At 44.8% G+C, this 26,943-nt stretch overlaps 7 protein-coding genes across 7 annotated transcripts; 4 read left to right on the forward strand and 3 right to left on the reverse strand.

Annotated features, from left to right (window-relative positions):
* Positions 1-10,945: 10,945 nt before the first annotated feature.
* On the forward strand, positions 10,946-13,591 carry IAQ61_011133 (uncharacterized protein; the record flags this gene model as incomplete). Its single annotated transcript, XM_003843631.1, has 1 exon — positions 10,946-13,591. The coding sequence occupies one exon, from the start codon at positions 10,946-10,948 to the stop codon at positions 13,589-13,591; it is 2,646 nt and encodes an 881-aa protein (XP_003843679.1).
* Positions 13,592-13,863: 272 nt separating this feature from the next.
* On the reverse strand, positions 13,864-14,321 carry LCL2 (Long chronological lifespan protein 2; the record flags this gene model as incomplete). Its single annotated transcript, XM_003843632.1, has 2 exons — positions 13,864-14,057; positions 14,147-14,321. The coding sequence occupies 2 exons, from the start codon at positions 14,319-14,321 to the stop codon at positions 13,864-13,866; spliced, it is 369 nt and encodes a 122-aa protein (XP_003843680.1).
* Positions 14,322-14,425: 104 nt separating this feature from the next.
* Positions 14,426-14,993, forward strand: IAQ61_011135 (uncharacterized protein; the record flags this gene model as incomplete). The annotated part of the gene is made up of 3 exons (XM_003843633.2): positions 14,426-14,601; positions 14,695-14,876; positions 14,968-14,993. The coding sequence occupies 3 exons, from the start codon at positions 14,426-14,428 to the stop codon at positions 14,991-14,993; spliced, it is 384 nt and encodes a 127-aa protein (XP_003843681.2).
* A 138-nt stretch (positions 14,994-15,131) lies between these two features.
* IAQ61_011136 (uncharacterized protein) lies at positions 15,132-18,531 on the forward strand (the record flags this gene model as incomplete). The annotated part of the gene is made up of 3 exons (XM_003843635.2): positions 15,132-17,132; positions 17,335-17,711; positions 17,769-18,531. The coding sequence occupies exons 1-3, from the start codon at positions 17,088-17,090 to the stop codon at positions 18,529-18,531; spliced, it is 1,185 nt and encodes a 394-aa protein (XP_003843683.2). The 5' UTR covers positions 15,132-17,087.
* Positions 18,532-18,975: 444 nt separating this feature from the next.
* Positions 18,976-20,866, reverse strand: IAQ61_011137 (uncharacterized protein; the record flags this gene model as incomplete). The annotated part of the gene is made up of 2 exons (XM_066099061.1): positions 18,976-19,727; positions 19,780-20,866. 2 exons carry the CDS (start codon positions 20,864-20,866, stop codon positions 18,976-18,978), a joined length of 1,839 nt encoding a protein of 612 aa, XP_065950580.1.
* Positions 20,867-21,675: 809 nt separating this feature from the next.
* IAQ61_011138 (uncharacterized protein) lies at positions 21,676-22,585 on the reverse strand (the record flags this gene model as incomplete). The annotated part of the gene is made up of 3 exons (XM_003843637.2): positions 21,676-21,739; positions 21,795-22,458; positions 22,528-22,585. The coding sequence occupies 3 exons, from the start codon at positions 22,583-22,585 to the stop codon at positions 21,676-21,678; spliced, it is 786 nt and encodes a 261-aa protein (XP_003843685.2).
* A 1,680-nt stretch (positions 22,586-24,265) lies between these two features.
* Positions 24,266-26,840, forward strand: IAQ61_011139 (uncharacterized protein). Its single transcript, XM_066099062.1, has 2 exons — positions 24,266-24,925; positions 24,989-26,840. Exons 1-2 carry the CDS (start codon positions 24,888-24,890, stop codon positions 25,890-25,892), a joined length of 942 nt encoding a protein of 313 aa, XP_065950581.1. The 5' UTR covers positions 24,266-24,887; the 3' UTR covers positions 25,893-26,840.
* The last annotated feature ends 103 nt before the right edge of the window (positions 26,841-26,943 follow it).

Genomic DNA, 26,943 nt, shown 5'->3' on the forward strand with positions numbered 1-26,943 from the left:
TTGCAAAAAGTTAGGTGCGTCTAGCGCCTAGTTACTTACTACTCTATAGTACTAACGCTAGAGAGACAAAACTACACTATATATAATAAGGAATTGCTTGCTATTATTAAGTATCTTAAAAGTTAGTTAGTAGAGTTATAGAGTATTTATAAGCTATTTATAATATTTATAGACTATAAAAACTTAGAGTACTTTACTAGCCTTTAAAGCTTAAGCAAGTAATAGTGCTACTAGGCAGAGGAACTTTTAAAATATTAGTATATCCTATAGTATAGGCCTAGCTATCTTATAGGATAACCTAATACCTTAAGTAGATAAATATAAGATTTAAACTCCTCTAAAGTAATACTATAGTTAGTAATACGCCCTAAATTAATTTAGGTTATAGTGTTAGAAGTAGAGGATATTATAGACTAGCCTTAAGGGAGAATGCAATAAGCGTTAATAATAGTATTTAGTATCTTAAAGGAGAGATAAGCCCTCTACGCCTTTTTATAGGTGTCTAGTGTGTTCGCTTAGTAGTAGTGTTAGACTTAGTCCATCTTGTATTAGACCTAGGCTTAGGCATAAGCCCAAGTCCTTCACATACCCCTAACCTTCCCCCACAAACCATCGTGAAATTGTCTTTCTAGGGGTCTAGGGTTATATCTTTGTCCTCTATAGTCTATATTAGGCTTTATTACTATATTTTTTAGTTTTATTATTATATCTTTATATTCCTTCCTAATTTATAACAGGCCTATATATTAAGTAGTACGCGCGCGTAGCGTCTATACGCTTATTTTAGCACCCTACTATAAAAGTTCTAATATAGCTATCCTACCCTACTATAAATTTCCTAAACTTACTTTATTATATAGTAGATTTTCCTAACTAATTAGTCTTATCTCTACTCTTTTTCTATTAATCTACCCTATATAGCCTCTATTATATCTCTATCTACTACTACTAGTACTAGTAGTAGGGATCTACTATAGGGCAGTTAGACCCCGCGCTAGGCCTACTAAGATAAGGTGCGTACTTCTAATATTCTCCCTATATTTCCTACACTAACTTTGCTTAGCACACGTCTCCCTAAACACAGCTACTTAGTAGCTTTATTATTTCTAGTAACTTAGATAATAAGGAGTATAATAGTAGCTTTATAAAGCCGCTTCCCTATAATTAGTGTATTAACTAGCTTTGTCTTTTTAGCAAGTATAACTATTAGAAGGGTAGTAGTAAGTTCCCCTTAATTTTTATTTTCTTTATAGCAAGTTCTAACTATATCTAGGGCGCTTGTGCAAGTCCTGTTGTTGTGGCTACAAGACTTACACTTAGTTAGAAGCTATCCTTGCTAATAACCCTAACATTTGCTAAGCCCTCTATAACTAGCTTTAGTTTTATTATAGTTACTAGGAGGATTACCTTTATATTATAAAGAAGGGGACCCTAGGCACTTTTATAGGGAAACCTACTAAAGGCACCTATTACTAGTTTATACTATAGTTCTACTAGCTCTACTATTATTTTAAGGATCTTATATTAAGGGCTTAAACTAATAATACTATTACTCTACTTGCCCCTACTATACACTTGCGCGCCTATAATTAGTATTAGCTTAGTACTATTATTCTATCTACTACTAGTACTCTAGCGTTTCTACTTTAGTCTACTATTACGCCCTTATGTAGCAGTTATAGCAATAACAACGTAATATAGCTTACTACTACTACTAGTGTTACCTTCTAGTATATTAACTAGCGTATAAATAAGACCTAGGCCTAAACTAACCTTTATATTAATAGGCTTAAGAGCGCTGCTAAGCGCACTACCTAAGGTATTAAGACTCTTATTATTAGTATTAAATTTCCCTTGTTTCCTTTATATCTATTCTAATGTTTATTTTCTTTAGGCCTAGGGTGCTACGCGTTAGCAAGCTATTAAAGCACTACCCTCCTCCTACTACTACTACTACTACTACTTATACTTGTTAACTAAGTCATCCCCTACCTATAACGCGCGCAAGCGTTACTACTATTACTAAGAGATATAAAGGCATTAGAATAATATAAATAATAGTTTAGGGGGGGCTAGAGGGGGGTTAGTTATAGATAGTAATAGTATAGATACTGCTACCTAATTATTAGCTATATTATAAAACTTTAGTAGTAGGGCACTTACTTAGAGTGTTATAAGGATAATTAAAAGATTTCTCTAATACCTTTCTACTTCTTAATTATAACTAAGGTCTAAGTTATTATTCTAGTTTCCTTTTACCCTTACTTCCTAGTTTTTATATATATTAGGCTATTATTATATATAGCATCCCTATACTATTCCTTAAACCTATCTAGAGCCTTAGTATCCTGCACTACCTCTAGCAGGTGCTATATTAGATTAATATACCCCTTCTATTTTACTAGGACTTAACGCTTTCCTTTTCCTCTTGTATTCTTTATATAAAGGATCTCTTCTACTTCCTACTTATCTAGCGTTATATCTTTATTTTCTAGAGTAACTATTAGACCTAGTTATAAGTCCTAAAGCTTCTAGCTTAGTAGCGGGTTATTAGCAGCTCTTTCTAGTAGATCTATATACATAGTCTTATACAAGCTCCCTAGTAAGTCTAATACTACTATAAGTAGAGTAGGAACTTATATTACTTTATACTTTACCTATAGCTAGTTAAACTTTTTACTTAGTTAGTTTATCTTTATATTATATATTATAAACTAAACTATATTACCTTTTAGGAACTTTTTAGCTAAGTATTAGGAGTAGTTTATTACTTCCTATTATTATTGCTATTAGAATATAATAGTAGCTTGCGCTAGCTCTATACCCCTCTATAGGTGTAATAAGAACGCTATAGCCTCTTTATAAGGATTCTTAGGCTTTACTAGTAGTAATATTATCTTTTATAGCGTATCTATAGTATACCTATTTAAAAGTAGATTTAGGCTAATACTAGTTATACTAGAGTCCCTATTATTAAGTGCAAGTTAGCAGGCTAGAAGGTAGTTAGGCTAGTTAGTCTGCTCAAAGCATACTATTATGCGCAGCACCACCTGCACTTCTTAGTTTACCTGCTCTATCCTGCTGTCTATCTAGGGGTAGTATATAGTAGACAGTAACTAGTTTATCTTTATTATCTAGTATAATATTATCTAGAAGGATCCTAACTAGTCTAAGCCTTAGTTAGTAATAATAGAGGATAGGAAGCCCTAGAACTACTACTAGTTATCCTAGAAGATCCTTGCACAATAATTAGCTATTATAGAGACTGTTACTTTAAGCTAAATATATTTAGATAATCTATTAGTAATAACTAATAGGTACTAGGGTTTGCTCTTATCTTTTGCAGGTAGGTTAACTATAAAATCTATAGATATTTAGGACTAGTATTATAACACGACTAGTATAGGTTATAATAGGCCCTATTAGCGCTTCTAGGAGATATAAGCACTATAACAATAGCAGTTTTAAATATACTACGTAATGTCTCCTAATATTCTATCCTAATAATAGTTATAGCGCAGTATTTGAAATATTATATTCTTTCCTAGGTATCCTACTAAACCTAATTTATGTGCTTGCTATATAATAGTAGTTATAAGGGGTTCCTATATTAGCAACTAAATAACACCCCTCTAGAGCAAAGTGCTATGTGCGCTAATTATATAGTCCCTAATCTATTACTTTATATTAGCTAAAACTAGGAAAGACCTAGCGCCTTTCTAAACTGTATTAAGATATACTTAGTATATCTTATCTTCTAGTACTACTTTGTCCTATAGTGTCTATATATACAGGTTAGCAAAGAGGCTAGCGCCCTTTAGTAACTTAGACGCCTCCTCTACTTCTAATACTATAACCTAAATTAATTTAGGGCGCATTACTAACTATAGTATTGCTTTAGAGGAGTTTAAATCTTATAGTTATCTACTTAAGGTATTAGGTTATCCTATAAGATAGCTAGGTCTATACTATAGGATATACTAATATTTTAAAAGTTCCTCTGCCTAGTAGCACTATTATTTGCTTAAGCTTTAAAGGCTAGTAAAGTACTCTAAGTTTTTATAGTCTATAAATATTATAAATAGCTTATAAACGCTCTATAACTCTACTAACTAACTTTTAAGACACTTAATAATAGTAAGTAATTCCTTGTCGTGTATAGTGTAGTTTTGTCTCTCTAGCGTTAGTGCTATAGAGTAGTAAGCAACTAGGCGCTAGACGCCCCTAACTTTTTACAACAAGTAACCCCTAAGAGCGTATCCTAAGTAGTCCGCTTCTAATAATATTTCTTTAGCTAGGTCCTATTATATTAATACTAGTCCTAATATAAACGCCTTTTTTAGCGTATTAAATATACTTTATTCTTCCTCTCCCTATTAGAATAGGGTGTTCCTCCTAGTTAGTTAGTTTAAAGGTGCTACTACTTTAGAAAACTTCGCGATAAAATTATAGTAGAAGTTAGCAAAACCTAGAAAACTCCTTACCTCTCTTATATTCCTAGGGGATTCCTATTCCTATACTACCCTAACCTTTTTAGGGTTAGGTCTAAGTAATTTGCCTACCTTAATAATATAGCCTAGGTAGCGTACCTCCTTAATACTAAAAGTATATTTCTCTAAGTCTAGGTATAGTCCTACTTCTTTTAATAGTATAAGTATACGCTTTACTTTTTCTATATAGTTAACCTAGTCTCCTTCTAAATAAATTAGGATATTATTAAGGTAGGCTATTATATATAATCTAAGTAACTCTATAAGCATAGTATTAATATATTATTAGAAAGTAGATAGCGCACTACTAAGACTAAATAGATATACTAACTATTTATATAACCTAAACTAGGTGTAGAAAGCTATTAAGGACTTATAACCTTCTACTATTCTAACTTTATAAAAGGTGGCGTAAATATCTACTTTTATAAACTAACTTATACTAGATAGTATACGTAAAGTTTCCTTAATAAGTAGTAGTAGGTATTAGTCTAATATTATTATGCTATTAAGTATCTAGTAATCTATATAAAGGCGCTAACTACCTAATAGCTTCTTTACTAGTAATACTAGAGCTCTAGCTATAGAAGAGCTTGCTTAGATCTAGCCCTTGTCTATTAATCTAGTAAGTTGTGTTCTTAGTTCTAGTAATTAGTTACGCGATATAGGGTACAGGAGACCCTATAGGAGGTTAGGCTAGGTTCTATCTAGGAGAGTTATTAACTAAATATAGTAATCTATACTACCTTAATAAGGTAGCAAACTACTTGCTAACTCTTTGTTAAACAGGTCCTTAAACTCTTGTAGTTCTAGTAGTAACTTTATCTTTCTAGTTTTATACTTAGGTTTATAGGGAACTATATTACTAGTAATATAGATAGTGTGTATATTATTAGGACCTCCCTTATTAACACTTCCTAGATATTTTATTAGGCGTAAGTTATATATTACCTATAAAATATCTAGTATATTTATTATAAAAATTTATACCTATATATCTTCCTATTAGGATCCTTAATTTAGCAACCCTACTATAACTAAACCTAAGATAGTAGAGATATAGGTAGGATATAGGCGTCTCCTGCTCTCTTATACTACTATATTTCCTACCTTCCTAATTATTAATTTGCCTTATAGAATGTCTATAACAACGCCCTCTCTGTATAGCTATAGTCTACCTAGTATTAGTTAATAGGAGAGACTAGGTACTACATAAGCTAAAAGCTAAGACTGCTAACTATCTAAATTATAGTCTAATACTACTAACTATAAAATTCTTGTACCCTTAGCAATTCCCTAGGTATATTATAAGGGTTATAGGGGAATATTAATAAAGTTCCTACTAATTTATCTTACTAACTTTTCCTTAACTACACTAAAACACTAGCACCCTAAATTAACTATTGCTTGCACGTTCTCTACTCTACCTAGAAGGAGGGGAATAAAGAAAGGAGGATTATTTAGCCTAGCCTTAATATCTAGGGGATACTTAATAGCCTCTACTATTAATAATTCCTCTATTATAGTATCCTCCTTATACCCCTAACTTAGCCTAAAGTTAGGGGCAGCTAGTTTCCTAAATTAGGGCCGCTTGCTAATACTGCAACTATCTTAACACCTACTAGTTATAGTAATAGGGTATTAGGGCATACACGTATAAAATAACTGCCCTATCTATACTAGGTGTAGACTTTTACTAGTTTCTATATATTAAATAGGTCCTATAGGATCTAGTTAGGACGTAATATTAGTAGTTTAGAAGGTGTACTTAATAAGGCTACTACTTCTACTATATTTATATTACTGTCCTAATCTAAGTTAGACTTCTACTAAGGTTCCTTAGACTTACTAGCCTAAAGAAAGCCTAGTTCTAGAGAGGCTATTTTAATATCTACTATAATTATCTTATATTCCTTTATAGCTGCGTTATAGTTTATCCTAGAGACTCCCCTATTAAGGGAAACTAAGCGCATATAACTATTAAGAGATTACTAAAGTTATAAAAGCTTCTATTTATTATCCTAGTATAAACCTCCTAACTATATAAGGAGCTATATAAAATTTATAAAGAACTCTATAAAAGGCTAATTTTAGCCCTAATATAAGTATTCTAATATAACTTAGGCGCGCTCCTACCTATAATAGTTGCTATAATAGAATACTAGGTAGTTAAGAAACCTACTTATATCCTAATATTTGCATATACTATCCTTAAAGTATAGTGCTATAGCGCGCTAGACTATAGGTAATAACTAGGACTAAATATATATAAACCTTGCCTCCTTATCCCTAATAAAGACCTTATCTGCACGCAGTTTAAACTCTATAGTTATTTACTAGGAGGAGAAGTTTACCTTAGTGCTATTATATAGCAAGCTAACTAGGAAAGGTTTATAGCGTAAGGTAAGAGAGGGTAGAGGTAGTATATTATTAAACCTAGCAGGCTTAAAGGAGGGTTAGGATAGAATCTAATTACGTATTTCCTTATTCTATTAATATAGTATAGCTATTATAGTAGAGTCTTAAGCCTATTATTCTATTAATCTATAGACCTATTATATTAGCCTTTCTACTATATTAGGTTGTACCTAGTTATTCTAAATATCTAGCGCGTCTATCTCTTATTACTATTATAGTATATTTAGAAGAAGATACTAAAATATTATAGACTAGCCTTAAGGGAGAATATAATAAGTGTTAATAATAGTATTTAGTATCTTAAAGGAGAGGTAAGCCCTCTACGCCTTTTTATAGGTGTCTAGTGTGTTTGCTTAGTAGTGGTGTTAGACTTGGTCTGTCTTATGTTAGACCTAGGCTTAGGCATAAGCCTAAGCCCTTCACACTTATATTATAGAGCCAAGTCACTGCTTTAACAATTTTAGGCTAGAGCTTTGTTAGTAGGTTAGCACTAATCCTTATTTTAATTAATTTTATTATAATCTCCTACCCTACTCTTTCTACTCCTCTATTAGGTTTATAGGTATATATAGGTAAGCTCTTAATTTTAATACTATTATTAGCTACCTAGATCTAAAAGCGAGATTCGCCACGCTAAGGGAGCGTTGCAACGTTGTTATCTTGTATAATCTTAACTATGCTAAGCTTATATTAGTTAAGTATTAAGCTCTTAAAATTTTTAAACACCTGCATAATCTTATTAAGGTTTTTAGCTTGTAGTAGATAGGTATAAAGCTTTCCTAAGTAGTTACACTTTAATACTAAGATCTATTGCTTATAAGCTATACCTATTAGCATATTAAATAGATCCTATAATACCTAGTAGTATAGACGTAGTAATCTTTCCCTTAGTTATCTTAATATAACCTATTAGGCATGTGTAATAGCGTAGTGCTCGCATTTACTCCTAGGAGTTCCTTTAATCCTAATATTTATTACTAACTTAACTAGAGCTTTAAGCGCCTTAGGTCCTAAATAGCCTAATTATTAGTGCTAAAGCTCCTTACTATTATATCTTAGGTAAGTTATCTAGGATTATTAGGGTTATTTAGGCACTATGCTTTAGATTATTTAATAAGGGGTAGAGGGCTTGTATTCTAGGAAAGTTAAGTTAAACTTGCGCAGTAACTTAGCTAATACAACGCTCTTTCCTAATAATCTAAACTATAAGGTGGCATCTAGCCTAAGGAACTAAACTCCTACTTTAAGTAATTAAGCTTCTAATATAATATTTATATAAAAACCTTCTACTAACACTATGTTAGTAAGCACTAAATCTTCTATTTTTGGACCTCTTGGTCTATTAAGAGTATTAGGGATTACTCTAGTCCCTCTACCTAAGATTAGAAAAGCTTAAGTTCCTGCTTTAACTATCTTATATTTAACTAATCTAAACAAGCTTTCTTCTAGGTAGCTTATATTATTAACTAGGTGTACTACACCCCTATTATTAAAGATAGTGCTCTTTAATAGAGCGTAAGCTTTAAAGTCTATAGTTAAATAGATCCTATTTATTTTCTCTACTATTAATATAGGGTTAATTAGTGCCGCCTAGATACTACCTAGATAGGTAATTACGCTTACCTTACTACTATAATCTTAATTAATAGGATAGGACTTAATTAGAGCTTTTCTTAACTCTTTGAATTTTTAATTCCTATTAATCTTTTTCTTAATCTCTAATTATTAAGTAGTAGTAAGCTTGTTACCTATATTAGTCTAAGCTTTAATAATATTTTTGTATTTAGGAGGTTTCTATAGGTAAGATCTACTATATAGGTATAAAGACTCCTTCTTTAGTTAATTAGAAGGTAGAGCTCCTATTATTATAAATACTCTAGGACCTTTAAAGCTTAATCTTATATTATTCTCTTAGAGAAGTAATAAATAGATCTTAGTAACCTATAGGAGGTTATAAGTTAGCTCTTCTATTACTAACTTTTTAATAATCCTTTAAAATATAGTTTAACCCTAATCTAGTAAGATCCTAGTAGATAAAGCTTTAAGATAATCCTATACTATAAGCTATCCTTTAATATTAGGAATATTATATACCTTAGCTTATGTATATAGGATTATCTACTCCTTCTACTAGTAATTAGCGTCTTATCTACTTATCTTTACCTTAGTAAGATAAGCTTTATACTATAATCTTGCTAGTATTATAGCACTTAAATTAGTTAGCGCTAGGTTATTATAGAGCACTTAGATAAGTGCTTAGAGGGTTACTCTTCTTTAATTAACAAGCTCTATATAGGCTAGGGTAAGGATCCCTTAATCTACTATATTATTAACTTATATAAAAAGGTTCTAGATTACTAATAACTTTAATACCTAATCTAATAAGCAGGCTTAGTACTAAGCTATTTTAAGTTTATACTACTTGCTTATTATATTAGATAGCATAATATCTATTAGTATATTAGGCTTAATAGGTCTATTCTTAAAGTGGTTTTTAGTATCCTAAGCCTTAGGGTCTACCTCTACCTAGATCCCTTTAGTTAGGGTATAGTATCTAAATTAAATATACTAGGTAGGCTAGTTAGTTAATCTAGTAAGTAGGATATCCCCCTTTAGGATTTAGTTACTTATAGTAGAAGAGTAATAAGTAAGCTTCTACTTAAGAAATAGTATAAAGAAAGAGTAAAGCTTACTAGCTTAGTATCTAAGTTAAATAATACGCTTAAATAGATAGGATAATCTTTAATAAGGTAAAGCGCGAACTAGGCTTATAACTATAGAAATTTAGATTACTAAGGTTAGGAATAATTTAGGAGATAGATTATTAGATTATATCTACTATAATTATACTTATATATATAAAGCTTTAGCTACCCTTACTAGAAGGTGAATAATTAGTAAACCTTCCTTACTAGAGCTCCTACTTTTTATTAGGCACTTGGTAGTAAGCTAGCAGTTAATTAGATAGTGGGTCATACAGGGGTATTAATTAGGGTTAATTGGATCAAGATGCTCCATAATCTAGTTAATATCCCTCCTGCAACAAACTATATATATATACTACTTAATATATAGGCCTATTATAAATTAGAAAAGAATATAAAGATATAATAATAGAGCCTTAAATATATAGTAATAAACTCTAATATAGATTAGGTAGGGACAAAGATATAGCCCTAAACCCCTAAGAAGATAATTTTATAATACCTCTAGGGGAAGATTAGGGGCTTATAAAGGGCTTAGGCTTATACCTAAGCCTAGGCCTAATATAAGATAGATAGAGTCTAATACTACTACTAAGTAAACACGCTACACACCTATAAAAAGGCGTAGAGGGCTTACCTCTTCTTTAAGATACTAAATACTAGTATTAACACTTATTATATTCTCCCTTAAGGCTAGTCTATAATAATAAGTATTAATTAGATACTAAAATAAATTAATACTATCTATATTAATTCTTATAGGTATTTATACTACTATAACTACTTAATCTATCTAGCCTAGTGTTATAGACTAGCCTTAAGGGAGAATACAATACGCGTTAATAATAGTATTTAGTATCTTAAAGGAAAGGTAAGCCCTCTACGCCTTTTTATAGGTGTGTAGCGTGTTCGCTTAGTAGTAGTGTTAGACTCTATCTATCCTTTGTTAGGCCCAGGCTTGGGCGTAAGCCTAAGCCCTTCACACCTAGGCTATTCTAGCCTATACTTAGACCCCTTAGGCTAGTAGAGCCCTATATCCTAATATAGCTTATTATATAACCTATATATAATACAATTTGGTTAATAATTATCTTAGTAATACTTAGTTATTAAGGATTCCTATATTTAGAAACTACCTAGCTACGCGGAGGCACCTAAACTAACACCCCAACAACGCGCTAAAGGAGCCCGTCGCGTCCACCCACGCGCGTCAACAACAAACACTCTTGTGAGGCTTGAATACGGCACGCACCGCCTATCATCATTCTTATCACACTCACACCGCACTCCGCTGCACTGCTCACAAGTACGCACGCAAGCTATTAAGCAGTCATGGTACGCACCCATTCTTCGCACACGGCAAGCCCAGCTCGGTTCCGTTCGCCGCAACACAGCCCCGCGCACAACCTGTCGCAGGATGGGTCGCAATATGAAATGGACCTGGACGCACTAGGCCTGAATTCGACCTTTGAGACTACAGAGTTAGATGGTGGCCATGAGCCACCTGTGGACCGTGTCGACACCAGCGATATCGAGGGACCCGAAGACTTCACTATGAACATGACCTACTGGATGACAACAGATCTGCCATTGGCGCAGATAAAGTCGCGGAAAGAGGTCGCACGGCGAAGCGGCCCGAGGATGGATGCCATGCAGGAGAAGGACGTGATGGAGGACGCTGATGGGAGGCGACCGGCCATCATCACCACAGACGAGCGTGACCATCACAGGGTTCCTTCCGAAGGCTCGATGGCGAATGACGAAAAGGTTCGCAGCTTTCTCAGTGCGCTACCGAACACGGATATGGAGGGGGCATTGACAGGCACACCGCTCCATGCCCCAAGACACAGTTTCCTCCAAGTCCCCCAATCCTCGCCGCCGAAAGCTCGTTCCTTACAAGCCACGGTGGAAGACTGTGACACACCACGAAAGCCAACCCAAGAGACAGTCATACGCCATACTTCAGCCATATCGGAAAAGCGCGAGCAGGATGCAGTACGATGTCAGATTGCTGAGTTGCAGTCTCAACTGCTGCATCAGGAGCAAGCTTCCAGGACGCGCATCACAGAACTTGAAACTATTCTATCCTACACACGCACCGAGTTAGAGGGAGCAAGGACAGACAATTACCATCACAAGGATGCTCTGGCATCCTTGAAAAGAACCTCACGCGAGAGCGCGACCGAACAGCAGGCGGCACATGCCTTGACAGATTTTCAGAAGCAGTCGCGGGAAGATGCGTTTGTCGCAGACTTGCGTCTGCAGACACAAGCCAAATTAAACACTCAAAAGGAAGACTTCGATCGTGAATTAGCCAAGCTATGCAGTGTAAAGCACTTGACTGAGCAGAAGCTATTTGCGAACGAGCAGATGATGAGAGACATGCAGAAAGAATTGGCACAACTAAAGCTGTCCAATAATGCGCAAATTGAAGATGTTCCAGAATCGTCTTGCCGGACATGCGGTGGGCTTGGCTTTGAAGAAAAGGCCACAACAAATAAAAAGGAGCTGCAAACGTTGGAGCAGTTGTCTGCAGTACAGGCCCGGGCAGAGCAGTTACAATGCGACTTCGAAGGAGCTTTGGCCGAAGCCAGAGCGGCTCGTGAGGAAGCACAACAAGAAACCGCCCGACGCATCGCCGCGGAAGAGAGCTCCAAAGCCCTCATGGGTCGTGTGATAAGTCTTGAGCACAATCTTCAGGCCGCCCGGTTCGAGATCGAATGCGCCCAAGCTGATGTGGCCGCGAAGCAGCAACTGTTCAACGTGAATATTGACCTGAACGCACGCCTCCGTGCTCTCCATTCTCACATTGAGACATCACGTATGACTCAAGCCACAGGTCATCAGGAGATATCGAACAACGAAAATCTAGAACAGCGCATCATATCTTCCGAATCGCAGCTGAATGCTCTCCGCGCTGATATGGCCAAGAAAGAACAGCAGATTGCGTCTTACGTGGAGGCGCAAGAGCAAGCTGACCGACAAAACAATATATCGAAAGGTCGCATAGAAGGACTAGAGGCTAATTATGCGGTTTTGCGCCAACAACTTGCTGAATGCCACCGCGAGAGCGCTCGAGCCAGAACGGAGGTTGAGCGGTACCAGCACGAGCTAGAGATTGCAGAAGATAGCCTGAGAGAAGCGCAGGCTGATGCAAATCGTCGTGTTGCAGATGCGGAGAAGAGACTTGGCAATGTGAAAGAAGCCAAACTTGATGTGGAGACAAAATACAAGAGCTTGCAAGCTCAGCACGATGATCTCATCGAAGGACACGAAGCTATGGTAAAAGACCTTCGTGAAAGGACCGAAGATGCTGTTCGCAAGGCTGGTGTTGTGCTCGAACAGGAGCGTAGTGACAAACGCCGTCTTCTGAAAGACCTGAAGAATGTGCGAGAAGAAATGAACCAACTACGCACTGATGGGGCACAGAGATTGGCTGAAGAGGACAGTTCTAGCGAAGACAACGACAAAAGCTCGCATAGTTCTAGGACCCAGGCAACAGAGACCGAGGTGCAGGATTTGCGCCAAATTATACGGCGCCAAATTGTCGATGTGAAAACGATGAAGTCTGAGATGGCCGCGCTCAAGAAGGAGAATAAGAAGCTCAAGCAAAACATGGATATGTCCTTGGAACAGCAAGCCACCATCACAGAGCTGCATGCCCAGATAGGCACTCTGCAGTCACGAAACTCTCTACTGGAATTGCGGATTACAGAACAGCGAGCAGACTTTGAAGCGATTAACAAAGCGATGGACGAGAAACTCGCAGTGGTTGTCAGCAAGGTCATGAAAGAGCGGGCGAGGCTGGTGGTTGGTAAACGAGATGGTCAGTGGGTTGAGAGGGTAGGCAAAGTACATGATGAGAAGGAGCTTTTGGGCAAGGTCCTCTTACGTCAATGGGGCCGAGAAGAAGTAGGGATTGCAGACGAGAGTCATGGTGAGAAACAGGGGTATGCGTACAAGTATATTCAGCGGTAGCAGTGTTCTCCATTACTCAAATTGGGCTTCGAGAGCATATAGCTGGGATTGCGGTGTCGCGGTGTCTCTTTCCACGAATGACGAAGGCACGACTTTGATCAGCCATAAAACGATGATGCTGTTTATTCACCATGTTTGTAATTGCCATCTTAGACTGATGGTGTCGTCGCCATTCGCTTGTCAAGGGTTCAGTCGTCTCTACCACCAGGCTGCCGCTCATGTTTGCAACCAAACAGCCCGGTGGCTCCTTAGGTTCATTATAGAGTGGCCATTTACAGCATTCCCTTCCTTGCTAATTCCACCTTCTTAGCAAACTCGCCCTCTGCCCATCCACCCTTGGACGCACAAATTGCGATGCCCTCTCCTAACTCGATCTTTTCTTCCACGCCCTCCCAAGCGCACGGACAATGATGTGGAAAGTGTACGCAGGACAGGGTGCCAGGGCAGAGATAGTGTGAGCACTGGGCTGCGATGCCTTAGTGTTTAGAAACCGAGGTGAGAGAGCAGAGTTAAGAGGCGAATAGGAAATAGCTTCTCCTCCCCAGACTAACTTACCGGCTTCGTATTGTTGCTGATACCACACGCTATCGCTCCGCACATTTTGTGGCTGCTGTTGCTGTTGTCCACCCCCTCCGCCGCCGCCAAACATTTGGTCGAAGAAGCCGAACTGGGCGTTGCAGCCGAAAAACCAGGCCGTAAGGACCGCGAAGATCATATAAGGGCGAGCCATGATGTCGTGAATTGGGAGAGGTGAGTGTCTGTCTGGGTATAGTTGGGTTGGTGGATGATGTGGATGATGTGGTGTTTACCAGCACGTTGCAAACAGTGCAAACAATGGCTTGGTCTTGGCGTCTGCTCGGTGGTCCGCAAAAAAAACTCCGCGCCTCCAATTTCCAAAGCTCCAGGCCTCTTTCAACTTTTTTGCCGACTGATAAGGCAACAACAGCACCGGCCTCTTCACCTTGGTCTTTCGACATTGTCAACGCGCGCGCACACATCTTCACAATCACGTACGCATTGCCTTTCATCCTTGTCTCGGTCTTCCTGTCGCTACTACTATTGCTGCTGTTGCTATTTCACGGCTAACTTGTTTGGACACACAGCATGCATCTCATGTACATCCCCGACCCAGCGAACCCGACCAAGCGTATCTACACGCTCAAAAAGATCATCGACGGCGAGGTCAGCAAGAGCGCACATCCGGCGCGTTTTTCGCCCGACGACAAGTACTCGAGACATCGTGTTACCATCAAGAAGCGTTATGGACTTCTTTTGACACAGCAGAGTAGGTTGGCCCATGTCTTCCTCATGCGAGTAGCATGAAGCGTGGGCAGATATAGGGCAGTCGCTTCTGGATGAGGGCTGACCGTTCACAGAGAACAAAGTTGCTGAGCGGTCATAGGGGAAGTGACAGATGCAGGGTGGAAAGTCGATGGCATTGGCGGGCACGGCGTTATAGGGCGTATCAAGGCTGTCGGATCAGTACTGCAAGATATCATGCGCCGATTGCAATTTCAACGTGTTTACTTATCCATGGGCCACTCTTATTGATGTCGTCACGTCCCTTCACTCTCGTCACTATGGAATCCTACTGATGGCCACCTACATGATCTGGACGCGCTCCTATGGCGTAAAGGTGATTTTCCATGGCCATTGGAGTCGCACCTCTCTCTCAAGATATATTGGGGACTAGACCAAGGGCTCGCCAGCAGACTTGACATTGTAACGTACGTCATAGTCACACGCAGACTAGCTGTGATCACATTGAACGGATAAGGTCGTGCTCGTTGCATAGTGGAAGCTTGTCCAGCACCTGCTGAAGGCGCGGCAAGAAGCAGACGAGGCGCAGTAGGACTTAGCAGGCTGATGTGCTGGCGAGGGGTAAGACCAGCGGGATACCTGTTTGGATGGATCCCACACAATGGAAGAACCCCACGCTGCACGGCAAGGCCCTGGAATGGAATGGTCCTGCATGCATGACGGCGTAGGGATTCCTGGCATGAGACCGATCTGGAAGACCCGAACAACTTGGTCGGGGGTGGGGATTGGTGAAAGCGCCAAGGAGAAGACGCAAAGATGTGCTTGTACATGGTTTCCCGGCCGTCATGACCCACCGTCGTCGACGTGAATCGTGCAAGTCGGACGGAACATGCTGGCCAACAACTGCCAGCGACAACGTCTGTGGATGTCTAGCGTGCGTGGGTACCATGGTAAACGCGTGCGATCAAGTGACTCTACGGGAGATGGTCAACTCGAGGGTAGGATGAGGTCGTGTAACCTTGGCCGCTCATGCACGCAACCATGCAGACGACGACACTCATATTCCAGTCACTCTGGATGTTGACTCGTACCACACTCTTGATCTGGGCTTCATTTGCCATGGAGGCATACAACATTCGTTGAAGCTCGGTGGCTGCAATAGATTGGCTTGCATGGACAAAGATTCACGCGTGGGGCTCGTGGACAGCGGTTGGTACGGAAGATGTACTGTGCAAGTACCTGGTTACTCTAGGTACCGGCACCGGTAGGGAGAGAGCTTTGGCTTGAAGAACGGCCTTGCATGGCCACAGCCTGCCTGCTCATCACCATAGTAGCTGCTCTCCACCTCTTCGACCTCGCCCAACTACCCGAAGCCATTCAATGGGGTTTGCATGTGCAGATGACGGGCCGCCCACGCCATCGGCCTTTGTTCAAGCGTTCCAGCACAATGGGCGCCGTGGTTGGAAAATTCTCGGCTTCGAGTCATCGAGCTCCACCCACGGCCACGTTGATTTGAGGGCACATGGGTAAAGCATCGCCAAACTCCAAACACGTCCATCAAATGCTTCGATCAAGGCGCTGGCACATCGAAACATCTAGCTCCCAAAACGAAGCACCCGTTGCGGATTATACCTTACCGTCCTCGCTCAACAACGACACAAGTTGACCGCGCTACGCGCATTTCCGTCGTCCTTTGTCAAGCTACGCCCATCCCGTGTAGAACCCCACGCGGCAGCTTCACTACCATCCCAGACCTACGGCAATCACAACAAGAGAACCGCCGCGCATACCTACATAAGCCGATTGCCAGATCGTCCGCTCCCATCTTTGTGATCCTCTTTTCCCTTATTACACAGGCAGCTGCCTTCCTTGCCCCGATTGTAGTCACTCCGACGCTCTCTCTGATCGGGCGCTTCCTCCTCTTCATTCGACGCTGGATTTCGTATAGGCAATTGGAATGAATTTCGGCTTCAAGAACGACATCTCACACTGGCCCGTTGGACAAGAACATATAAACCGATAGCCGTTGCACTGCGTTGAACACCACTCACCTCTGGCATCAAAGCATACTCACACTTGCTTTCATAACATCCTTGGAAATTGCAGATAGCTCAGCAACAAGCCTCGGCGCGACCATATTGACCGAATCGTAACCACTCCTACAGCCATCGGTCGCCACCACGTGATCGCCGGCCATCGTCCAACACTCCTCTCATCGTCATCGTGAGGGGACTAGATGGAGTCCTCCATGACTTTGCTGACTGCAAACATCCAGTTTTTGGTACGTAATTTTCCCTCTGCTGTACATCATCCTGTATGGCGTATCGAGTTATCACGTATTTCACATTGCCGGCAGATTTAAACGTGGTGTCATCAAGTATTCGCGGTATAGCCACAGGATCACATGCATTTCTCTTTGTCTGACGCTTACTTCTTTCGTTGCGAACTGCGAACCTCTGCTAACATGTACGCCTGCCTTGAAGGATATGCAACTTGCTCTCATACATATACCGCTAAGTCTGTATCGAAACTTTCTGCAATCTGTTCTCCAACTTCTATTACCTGGAGCTACTGGTGGAGATGTCCAGATTGACTCGGGGGCTGTTCAACCTCCAAAGAGTTCGCCTTATGAACACGCGTTTGTCAACATCTCGGTCACGCCCGTGGAATGCTCGGTAGTGTGTTCCAGGACGCTTGCAAACGAGTTTTTTGTTCCTGTTGTTCAATCCTTGGACGCTGAGTCTAGGAATAGCGTCCACATCACCACCGAAGACTTTGTGGTCATGCAAGTTGATGGTGAGGGCTTAGATGCAGGGCAGCGGGTGCTAGAGCTGACAAGCCCTCTTGCGCTCGCCGGGATGTAGGAACACTGTACAAACAACGATTCCTAGATTACTTGTTACTGACAAGCCTGCAGTCCCATCTTCTTCATCACTACTTATTTTTCGGATTACATACTCGTGCCGTCGCGCAACCAATCGCACGTCATCAAAGCCCTTGAAGAGCGTGGTTTTCAATTTGAAATTGATACCTCTTCGTACGTCAATTCCTACAACCACGGCCGTAAGGGCTCCACTCCCTCGCTCGATATCCCCCTTCCCAATACACCACCTCCGGCCACCATCTCTGAACTACAGACTCGCACCTTTGCCACTTTGAAACGCTGTAACATAGTTCCAAGCGTAGACTCGCATCTCCGGCTCGTGCAATGCGCAAGCCATAACAGGAATACATCCAATGGCCTCGGTGAATCCCGAAATCGGTCCAGCATGCCACCCACCAGCAGTGAAGATGCCCTGCACCTCGGTCTCGTCAAATGTCTCATCACGCAACCCCATCCCCGATTCCTCTCCCTTACGCTGACAGACAATGAGCCCGCATCCCTCCTCATTGACCATGTGCTTCTCGAAAATTTTGCACAGGACACGCTATTAGGCTCAAAAGACGAGTTTCTGACGCCAATTGCGCTAGATTTAAGGAACTTGCCAATGGAAAGTACGGGAATTGTGTGTGGAGTGGCAGGGAGGTTGGTTGGGGGTACGACGAAGAAATTGATGGATCCCGTGGAAATGAGTTATCTGAGTACGGCTAGGGCGGGGACGGTCATGGTCGCGGAACAGGAATTGCAGAGAGCGTTGGGGGCGTTGAGGGGTGCGGAGGAAAGCTACGCTGATGCTTGAAGGGTTTGATGTAAGATCCAGCTGTTCATTGGAAAGGGACGTAAAGGGGACATGTGGTGGGGTGGAGATGGGATTGGCTGAACTTGGCGAGTGTGGAGTGCATTGCGGATGGGGTAGGTTCATATCTTTTTGTAAGCATAGTATTGGAGACAATAGAAACAGAGCATTCAGTCTCTTATCATGGTACGCGACAAGCGAGCTGATGCCATGATAAATGTGATGCGATCATCTCCATGCCTAGTGGTCAAATCGATCCTACGTACCAGCAAATGGTCAATTGTTCCAGGTGAATTTCCAAGCTAAAGTCTCTATAATGCCCACACCATAGTGAGCAGAGGATAGATGGTAAATATGCCAAAAGTCCATTCATCCCCTAAACCCACTACCACTACTACTACACAACAGCAACAACCCAGACATGAGACTCTCTCCCCTACTAGCGTCCTATTCCCTGAACTCGCGATCCACACTTTCAAAGTTTTCTAAAAAGCTCTGAAACGTGAAAACGCCGAGACCCGGGTCCAGACTACCCGTCGTAGCACGAATGGAGTGCATGCTCAACTGCGGGATACCGCAGTCTACAGCCCTCATTCCCGTTGCCGCGGAAAGCATGGGACCTACTGTGCCGCCACTGCGACTGTCATTGCGGATTTGGAACACCTGGAGTTGGGGGTCGACTGTACGGACGCCGACGTCACGGTCGATGCACCGCTGAAGGATGGTGGTGGACACAGCATCAGTAGTCATGTGCGCGTTTGGGTCGGCAGAGATGGCGGGGCCAACGTTGAGACGCGGCGAGTGGTTTTCGAGATATGCGTTAAGAAAGTTTGGGTTCACAGCGTGAATGACATCGCTAGAAACGAGGAAAGAGTTTGCGTAGGTACGACTGAGTGCCCCTTTGACCTTTCCACCATCTGCAAATTCTTCGACGATACGTTCCATGACACTGGGCAGGAAGTTGCCATGAGCGCCTTGGCGAAGCAGTGACCCGACCTCTTCGTCGTCAAAGAGTGCGACAATACGAATCTGGGAAGAGCTCAAGAGGGAAGAGGTAGAGTTGAGGAGAGCTTGCACTGCAGCCCAGGAGCAGAGTTTGTCGTCGATGCGGCCGGCGAAGATGAGATCGCGGTCTAGGCCGCCGGTTGTTGCGTGTTGGACGTCGAAGAGTTCGAGTTCCCAATTCACGATTGAGGAGTCTGGGAGCGGTTAGCAGACATGCAAATCGACAAGTTTCCAAGTGGAACATGCAGTTTGTGATATCAAGTTGCTTAGCAATAGCCTTGACAAGTCTCTCGGGCTGCGTGGCAACAAAGGTGCCCTCTCCGCCTAGTACACTGGCTTTGTAGGCTGGGTCATTATCAGGCGACAATCCTTCCAAATCAGAGTTGTCGAGACCGATAATGGGCACCATCTGGGTCTCCTTGTTGAAGGGGCCATTGGCGGCAGCGCCGAAATGAGGCGCCAGCGTGGGGACTTTAGCAATCGGCCAGTCAAGTTTGACCAACTTGGACACGATCTTCCCATTCTCTTTGATCAGGACCCTCCCGCCTATTCCCAGGTCACGATCCCACCAAGTGTCAGACAGGGCGCCTGCGTACGGTGCAACACCTAGCTGAACATAGCCTGCCTTTGTCCGCAACTTTGAGATGGGCTTCAACTTGGTAGTGAGGGCATCGATATGGCCCGCAACTACTGCGGCACCGTTTCCAGATGTGTACCGGTCGCCAATAGCGAAAGCGATGAGTGAAGTGCCATTGCGGTCCAGGTAGTATTTGCCACCGGCCTTTAGCGTCCAGCCGTCACGCTCAGACAACCTCTCGTAGCCGTGCTTGTCCAGATCCTTGGCTACCGCATCGACAGCGTGGAAAACGGTGGGATTTGCCGTCATGAAGTCGGTAAAAGGCTTCGTGTAGCGCTCGGGTCCTTCTTTGGGGCGCTGAGGCATGGGAATCCATGGGTGCGAAGGCGCGGACCGCACCGTCTCTCTCGCGGCTGGCTGTGGCATGGACTGAACGGGGGCCTCGGGGATCTTGGGCGGTACAGGGGGCGGCTTCTGTGCTGGTGCAGACACCGGGCTGTCTTCGTCGACATCAATGAGGCGGGCAGTAGGCAACGCAACGCTGTGTCGGCTCTGGAAGTCGGGCAGCGCGTCTCGGGCGATCCAAGATGGACCGGCCACCCTGGGGCCTCTTGGTCGGTCACAGGAAGCGGCTGTCGTGTGGGCGCGGGAGAGCGTCGAGGCTGCGTGACGGAGAGGCCGTGGCGGCGAGGGCGGGTCGGAATACAAGTCGGCGTTGGACGCTGCTTTGCGCAGGCTCGGGTGGTTTTTGGTCATGCTTGCGTGTCCGAGGCGAGGTTGCAGCTATCCTGTATCGTGATTGACGTGGGTGAAACGGCTAGGCGAGGAATGAGGGTTGGACTGTGGAGAAACACTAGGGTTGCTGGGTTGCTGGGTTGCTGGAGGTGCTGGAGTTGTTGGAGGTGCTGGAGTTGTTGGAGGTGCTGGAGTTGTTGGAGGTGCTGGACAGAAGTGAGGCGGGAGTCTCCCTTGTTGATGGTGTTGTCGACGTTGCTGGCCACTTGCTCCACACACAGCTTCCGCCACTCACGCGCGCGCGAGTAAACTGTCCAACTAGAGTACGCACCCCCTAGATACTAGGGACTAGATACTCGGTACATACTCATGCCCGTCTCCACGCCTAGGAACTTTGTATTTGGCTAGGCGTGAGGCTAGAGTTGTCTGGATGCGGGAAGCTTTACGGCCAAGCCAACTCTGTCTTCCTGCTTACCTACCAGAGACTCGGGGCGTAAATCATATATCATCGGCCCACCAGTAAGCAGTCGCATCGCCTCTCCTTGTGCTTGTGAACTTGGGTCATGGTACAAGGCGAGAAACAGCGTCATCATCTTATTTCCTGCTTCCCAATAAAACACCATGATCAAACACATCGTCTCTCGTCACTACACAGTCCTTTCTACACTCTCTGCAGATGGCAAGTCAGCAACCGCAAACTCCACCGGAATGGCCGCCCCCGAAAAAAAAAAGCCCCACCCCACGTCCATTGCAATAGCCATATTTTCCATCCCAAGCATCGGTCCACTTCCAGTGAGCAGCGCTGCGTGAAACGCCTGCTGTGGCTGCGACTATTGCCCATTGGTTCTTTGCACTGGCATCGTCTCTTCGTCCTCATCCGCGTCCTCCGGGTGTCTGCGCATAGGTTAGCACTCGAGCCGCGCCGTCGTGGGCACTAATGAGGACTCACCCAAGTAGGTCCTTGACGTTCCTCATCTCATAGTGCTTCTTGCGCAACTCCTCAAACTTGCGGTGCTTCTCCCGCTCCTCTTGGGTTGCATTCGGGAGGAGCTCTCCGTGGTAGCCTGCGTCGGTGTCCATGTCCTGCTCCACTATGACGCGCTTCTCGCTCTCAGGAGTTTGCGCTTCCCGTGCCTGCATCTGCGGCTGGCCCAGGTCGAAATCAGGGATTTCCTCCATCTTGGGCTTGCGCCGTGGCTTGTGGTCTAGCTCGTCCACATTGAGCTCCTGCGCATTCAGCATCTCCACCTCTTGCTCGTCCTCGGCGGGGTCGTACTGCTTGGCGTAGGGCGTCTTGGGCTCATCAATCTTCATGGTGCTGTCGCGGTTCTGCTCGTTGAGGTAGAGATTGGCTTCATCCCACTTGAGCTGCGGGCTATTTTCGTCCATGTGCTCGGCTCCCGACTGTCGGCGGGAGCCAGGGCCGCGAGGATTTGACGAGGAGCGGCGGTGGGCGCCTGCGTTGCGAATCGTGTTCTCCAGCACAATCTCCTTCTCCGACATCTCGCGACCAAGATGGGGCCGCTCGCCCATGGGGCTGACGGCCGGGGGGATTTCGCTCGTGGGCGATGTCTGCGGTTGCGAGCGATAGGAGTTGGAGTTCTTGAGGATACCTGGGGTGCACGACATTAGTTGTTGTGTACAACAAGATGCAAGCCTCTCTGACTGGGTGCCCACCCTACCTTTGGGGCGCTCTGGGTGCGAGCCTGGAGAATGCATGTCGGCTGATTGCCCGGTCATGGTTGCTGTGCTACTTGTACAAAGGAAGAAAGGGAGGGGGGAGCTGGGAGGCCTGCTGCTGTGTAGCTCTGGCGTGATGAAGTCGTGGTCGAGTGCGTGAGCAAAGAGATGTGTTTTGTAAAGTTGCTTTGTACTCAAGCAGAGAAAGCGACGCAGTGGTGGGACTGGTTGACAGAGAACTGACGGGTAGATTTGATAGATAGATTGATTGATTGACTGACTGACTGATTGACTGATTGACTGGTGGTGCATTGTTGCCGAGGGAAGCGCGACCCAAGCTTCTGGGAACAGGTTGGCTTGGGTGGGGTTGCGGCATGACGTAACAAATTCATCAGCCCTCTTCCTCCTCCTCTCCCTCCTCCTCCTCCTCCTCCTCCTCCCGCTCGACGCCGCCCGCCTCACCTTGTCGCCAACGCGTTCCCAGTTCGCTTCACAGGGGACAACCACCACGGCGGCGGACGGCGACGGATTGACTTGCAGGCAAGGAGGGGAGCCAGCATCAGCCCACATGCAACGTCCTGCAATACCTATGTGATCAGTGATTCTACTACGCTCCATTTTGGGTGTCATGCGACTCGAGTTCAAGTCTGGCCGATCCATCAGATCGTGGGTGAAAGGCGAAATAGGTATATCGTATCCATACAAATTGATAGACCGGTACACTACCAACATGCACGCTGTGTCCCTCTCTCCCTCCTTCCCTTCCTTTCTTTCCATGCCCATCTCACCCATCATGGCTAAGAATCAAATGAAAAGTGTACAGGGCCTCCTTGACAGAAATTCCAACACATGCGCCGCCAACAGCAAAAGATGACTTTGCTTCCTCTATGCACCTGTTTATCACATGCGAGTTAGCAGTGCACATGGCAGATGGACAACTTCTCCTCTCCCCCCTCCTCGGTGCAGTCACTCCAAGACGCTTCAGACTTTGCCTTTGCGCTTCACGCTCAACCTAGAAATCGCCTTGTTGCGATAGTGTAGATCCTGGCTGAGACTCAGACTACCAGAAGTGGTGGTCCAGTGGACCTAGTCATCCCTAGCGACGCCATTGCACCTGCAGAGAGGGCACACGTACCTACGTAGATACAGCCAACAGACAGGAGAGCAGGACGTGGGCGGCCTTTGGTGATGCCCCATCATCTTGCGCGCCAGGGCCTTCTTCAGTCGCATCCATGTCGCATACCTCGGGCACATGCGCGTGACAAGGCTGCCTGTTGTACATGTACCAATGTCCCTGCTTTTAGGTCATCACCGCATCATGGAAGCCGCAAGGGCGGCCCTCGTGATGATGGTTTTATAAGAGGGTAAGGCTCCTTCTGGGCCAGCTATCGGAGTTGCCAGCTGAATGGAAGCAGATCAAAGCTGGCAAATTATGTGATTGTCTGAGGCCGGTGTGGAAGAAGGAAAGAGAAGAAAAAGGGAAGGGAGCAGGGAAAAAGGGAAGAGAAAGCTAACGGGCCCGGGCGCTTGTACCGTTTGGGCCTAATCACGCCAGCCCTGATAGGGTAACGGCTCGCACGCGAGTCCACGCTATACCTATTTCGCTATTGATTCCAACGATTCCAATGATTGTAAGAGAAGGGAGCTGGGCGGGCTTGGGGTCTGAGCTTGCCCGCCGTTCGCTCGGAAGCATGCAAAACTGTCCGTGATGAAGTGATTGCACACACACACACACACACACACACACATACCTGCCTGCACACATAGTTGCACACATACCTGCACACACAAACACACACACACTCTCTCTCTCTCTTTTTCCCTCTCTTTTCCTCTCTCTCTCTCTCTCTCACACACACACCTACACCCACTCGACATACTCAATCTCCACCACACAACAGGACTTGCCGTGCCCTTGGAACCGCTTTCAATCGCCCAATCGCCCAATCGCCATATCGCCATATCGCCATATCGCCATATCTTCGCCATAACCACCCTCACATACGAGGGAGGTACTGCACTGCGCCGCATCTCTTCCAACCCCCCGCCCACAACAATCCAAAGTACAGTCTCTCCACCTCCTCTCTCCACCAGTGACACCCCCGGCAACCCACCAGCCCCTCCCCCGCTGCCTGCACACCCAGCAGTCTTGTCGACGTTGCCCCGCTAGCTCCTTCTTTCTTACGCGCCTTGCTCTGTTGCTGTGTTGCTCTCTGTTGCTTGTTGCTTGTTGCTTGTTGCTTGTGGCTTGTTGCTTGTTGCTTCTTGCTCATCCCGCTCGTGGATCCCGCCCTGCTCCAGGACAACAAACACGGCACCCACGAGGTTTGCCGGCCCATTCATCCCTCTGCCCTTGCTACAAATGGACAAAACAGAGAACCTCTGGACCCGCCGCTCCAAGTACGCTGCCCCTTTGTCACCCCCCACACCCACCCGCTTCCCACACTGACGACTTGACACCAGCACCAGTAAACTCTCCTTGTCCATGTCGCATTCAGACAACGCTTCGGACAAATCCGAACCCCACCAGCGCTCCTTCTCGTCAACGAAGCGATTCGCCGGCGACTCGTCGCACGGTGGCCGAAACCCCTTCAATGCTATCCCGCCCTTGACTCCCGGTGGCCTGGCATCACCAACAACAGGCGGCTCAACCGCGTTTGGCCTTGGTTCTGGCGCCTTTGCGTCTTTTGGCTCTTCAGCCAAGACTCCCAAAACCCCGGGCAACGCCTTCGACTTCAAGTCTGCCGCAATGGCCGCCACGTCTCCCGCCACACCGACGGACAAAAGAGAAAAATCTGTCAGCAAGACGGTAAACAGTGCACATAAGGAATCCACATCCACTGCCACCATGCCAGAGGATGCGCCGGACCCTTCTGCCCCGTTAGACCCCGCGACACCATGGCCGCTCAAACACACATGGACCGTCTGGTACCGGCCTCCAACCCCCAAAAACACCGATTATGAAAAGTCAATTGTTGCCATGTGCAAGTTCAGCACGGCCCAGGAGTTCTGGAAAGTGTTTACCCATCTCAAGCGTCCCTCGAGCCTACCCTCCGTGTCGGACTACCATGTCTTCAAGCAAGGCATTCGCCCCGTGTGGGAGGACGAGGAAAACAAGCGCGGTGGCAAATGGATCATGCGTCTGAAAAAGGGCGTTGCGGATCGCTACTGGGAGGAGCTTCTCATGGCACTCGTCGGCGACCAGTTCATGGAAGCCGGAGAAGAGGTCTGCGGGTTCGTGTTGAGCGTGCGGAGTGGCGAAGACGTCTTCAGCATCTGGACCAAGAACGACGGCGGTCGCAATATCAAGATCCGGTATGACCACTTGTTCTCCTGGGCCGGCGGCCCTTGGCATGCGTTGAGCTAATCTATCTTCAGAGAAACAGTGAAGCGCGTGCTCGAACTCCCAGAGGGCACCAATATCATATGGCGAAGCCACGATGATAGTATTGCACAGAGATCGGCCATAGACCAGGCTCGCTACGAAAAAAACCTCCAGGGCCACGAGAAGCGAAGAGTGACGTCGACCGATGAGTCGCAGCGAGATAAAAGTACGACTGCCGCGTAGGATTTTCTTTCGCCTCCTGTTGCTTGTCCGATGCCTGCATGCTTTGCTACCTAGGGGACGACCAAGGATGACGCTGGGACGGACACCCCGATGAATTTTGGTTGACTAGTGCGATCTCCGACATCTAATGTCTGCATCGTTCACTCGAGGACCACACGCCCTAGACAGAATGACTCAACCTGTCCTTGGTCTCGCATACGGCTGATTCACACATGTGGCTTGCAGCTAGCCGCAGTGACGGTTCCCTTGGGCAAACGTATCTAGACTGTTCCCTGTTGATAGCCACGACTTGAGTCAGGAACATGGGAGATTTCGAGTAGCACATGGCTGCGGCTTGTGGGGACGGCTGACACTATGCACGCATGCTTGTGAGGGCGAAGATTTTGCGCATTGGACTTTTCGCCATGTCAAGGAGAACAGATCTAAGCGGTCGCACGAGACGGCGGCGACGGCGACTTGGTAGCCATGTGACTAAACGCTGGTTGAGAAGGAGACAGGGTATAGCAACATTGCATGCTGTATGTACAGTACAACCAGGCTATGCAGAAGACGTCTGGATAGTCGGGAGCACGTTTTGACGCTCAGCATTGCGCATTTGCGGTTGTAAAATAGGACTAGACCCCATTGAAATGGCAGTCGTTTGTCTTGTGCGTTGTCAATAGCGTGTTCGGATGCATGATCCCACTCGGCATTGGATTTGGGTTTGTGTGGCTTTTCTTGTTGCGGAGCACTTGAGGTGGAGCTGGGCTAGATTTCGATGTGTACCTACTGCGGTAAGTGCCGGTGCGGACGCTTGGGCCGTTGGGTTTAGAGCAGCGGAAGCGGGAATGTCAAGGGTGTGTGTCTTTGT

The sequence above is a fragment of the Plenodomus lingam genome (genome assembly GCF_022343315.1).
Source record: "Plenodomus lingam strain CAN1 chromosome Unknown scaffold_20, whole genome shotgun sequence".
NCBI classification, from domain to species: Eukaryota; Fungi; Ascomycota; class Dothideomycetes; order Pleosporales; family Leptosphaeriaceae; genus Plenodomus; species Plenodomus lingam.

Coding starts and splice junctions, on each gene's coding strand:
- IAQ61_011139 (XM_066099062.1), top strand. CDS start 24,888: ATGGACAAAACAGAGAACCTCTGGACCCGCCGCTCCAA. Junction 24,926..24,988: donor CTCTGGACCCGCCGCTCCAA/GTACGCTGCCCC, acceptor ACTTGACACCAG/CACCAGTAAACTCTCCTTGT.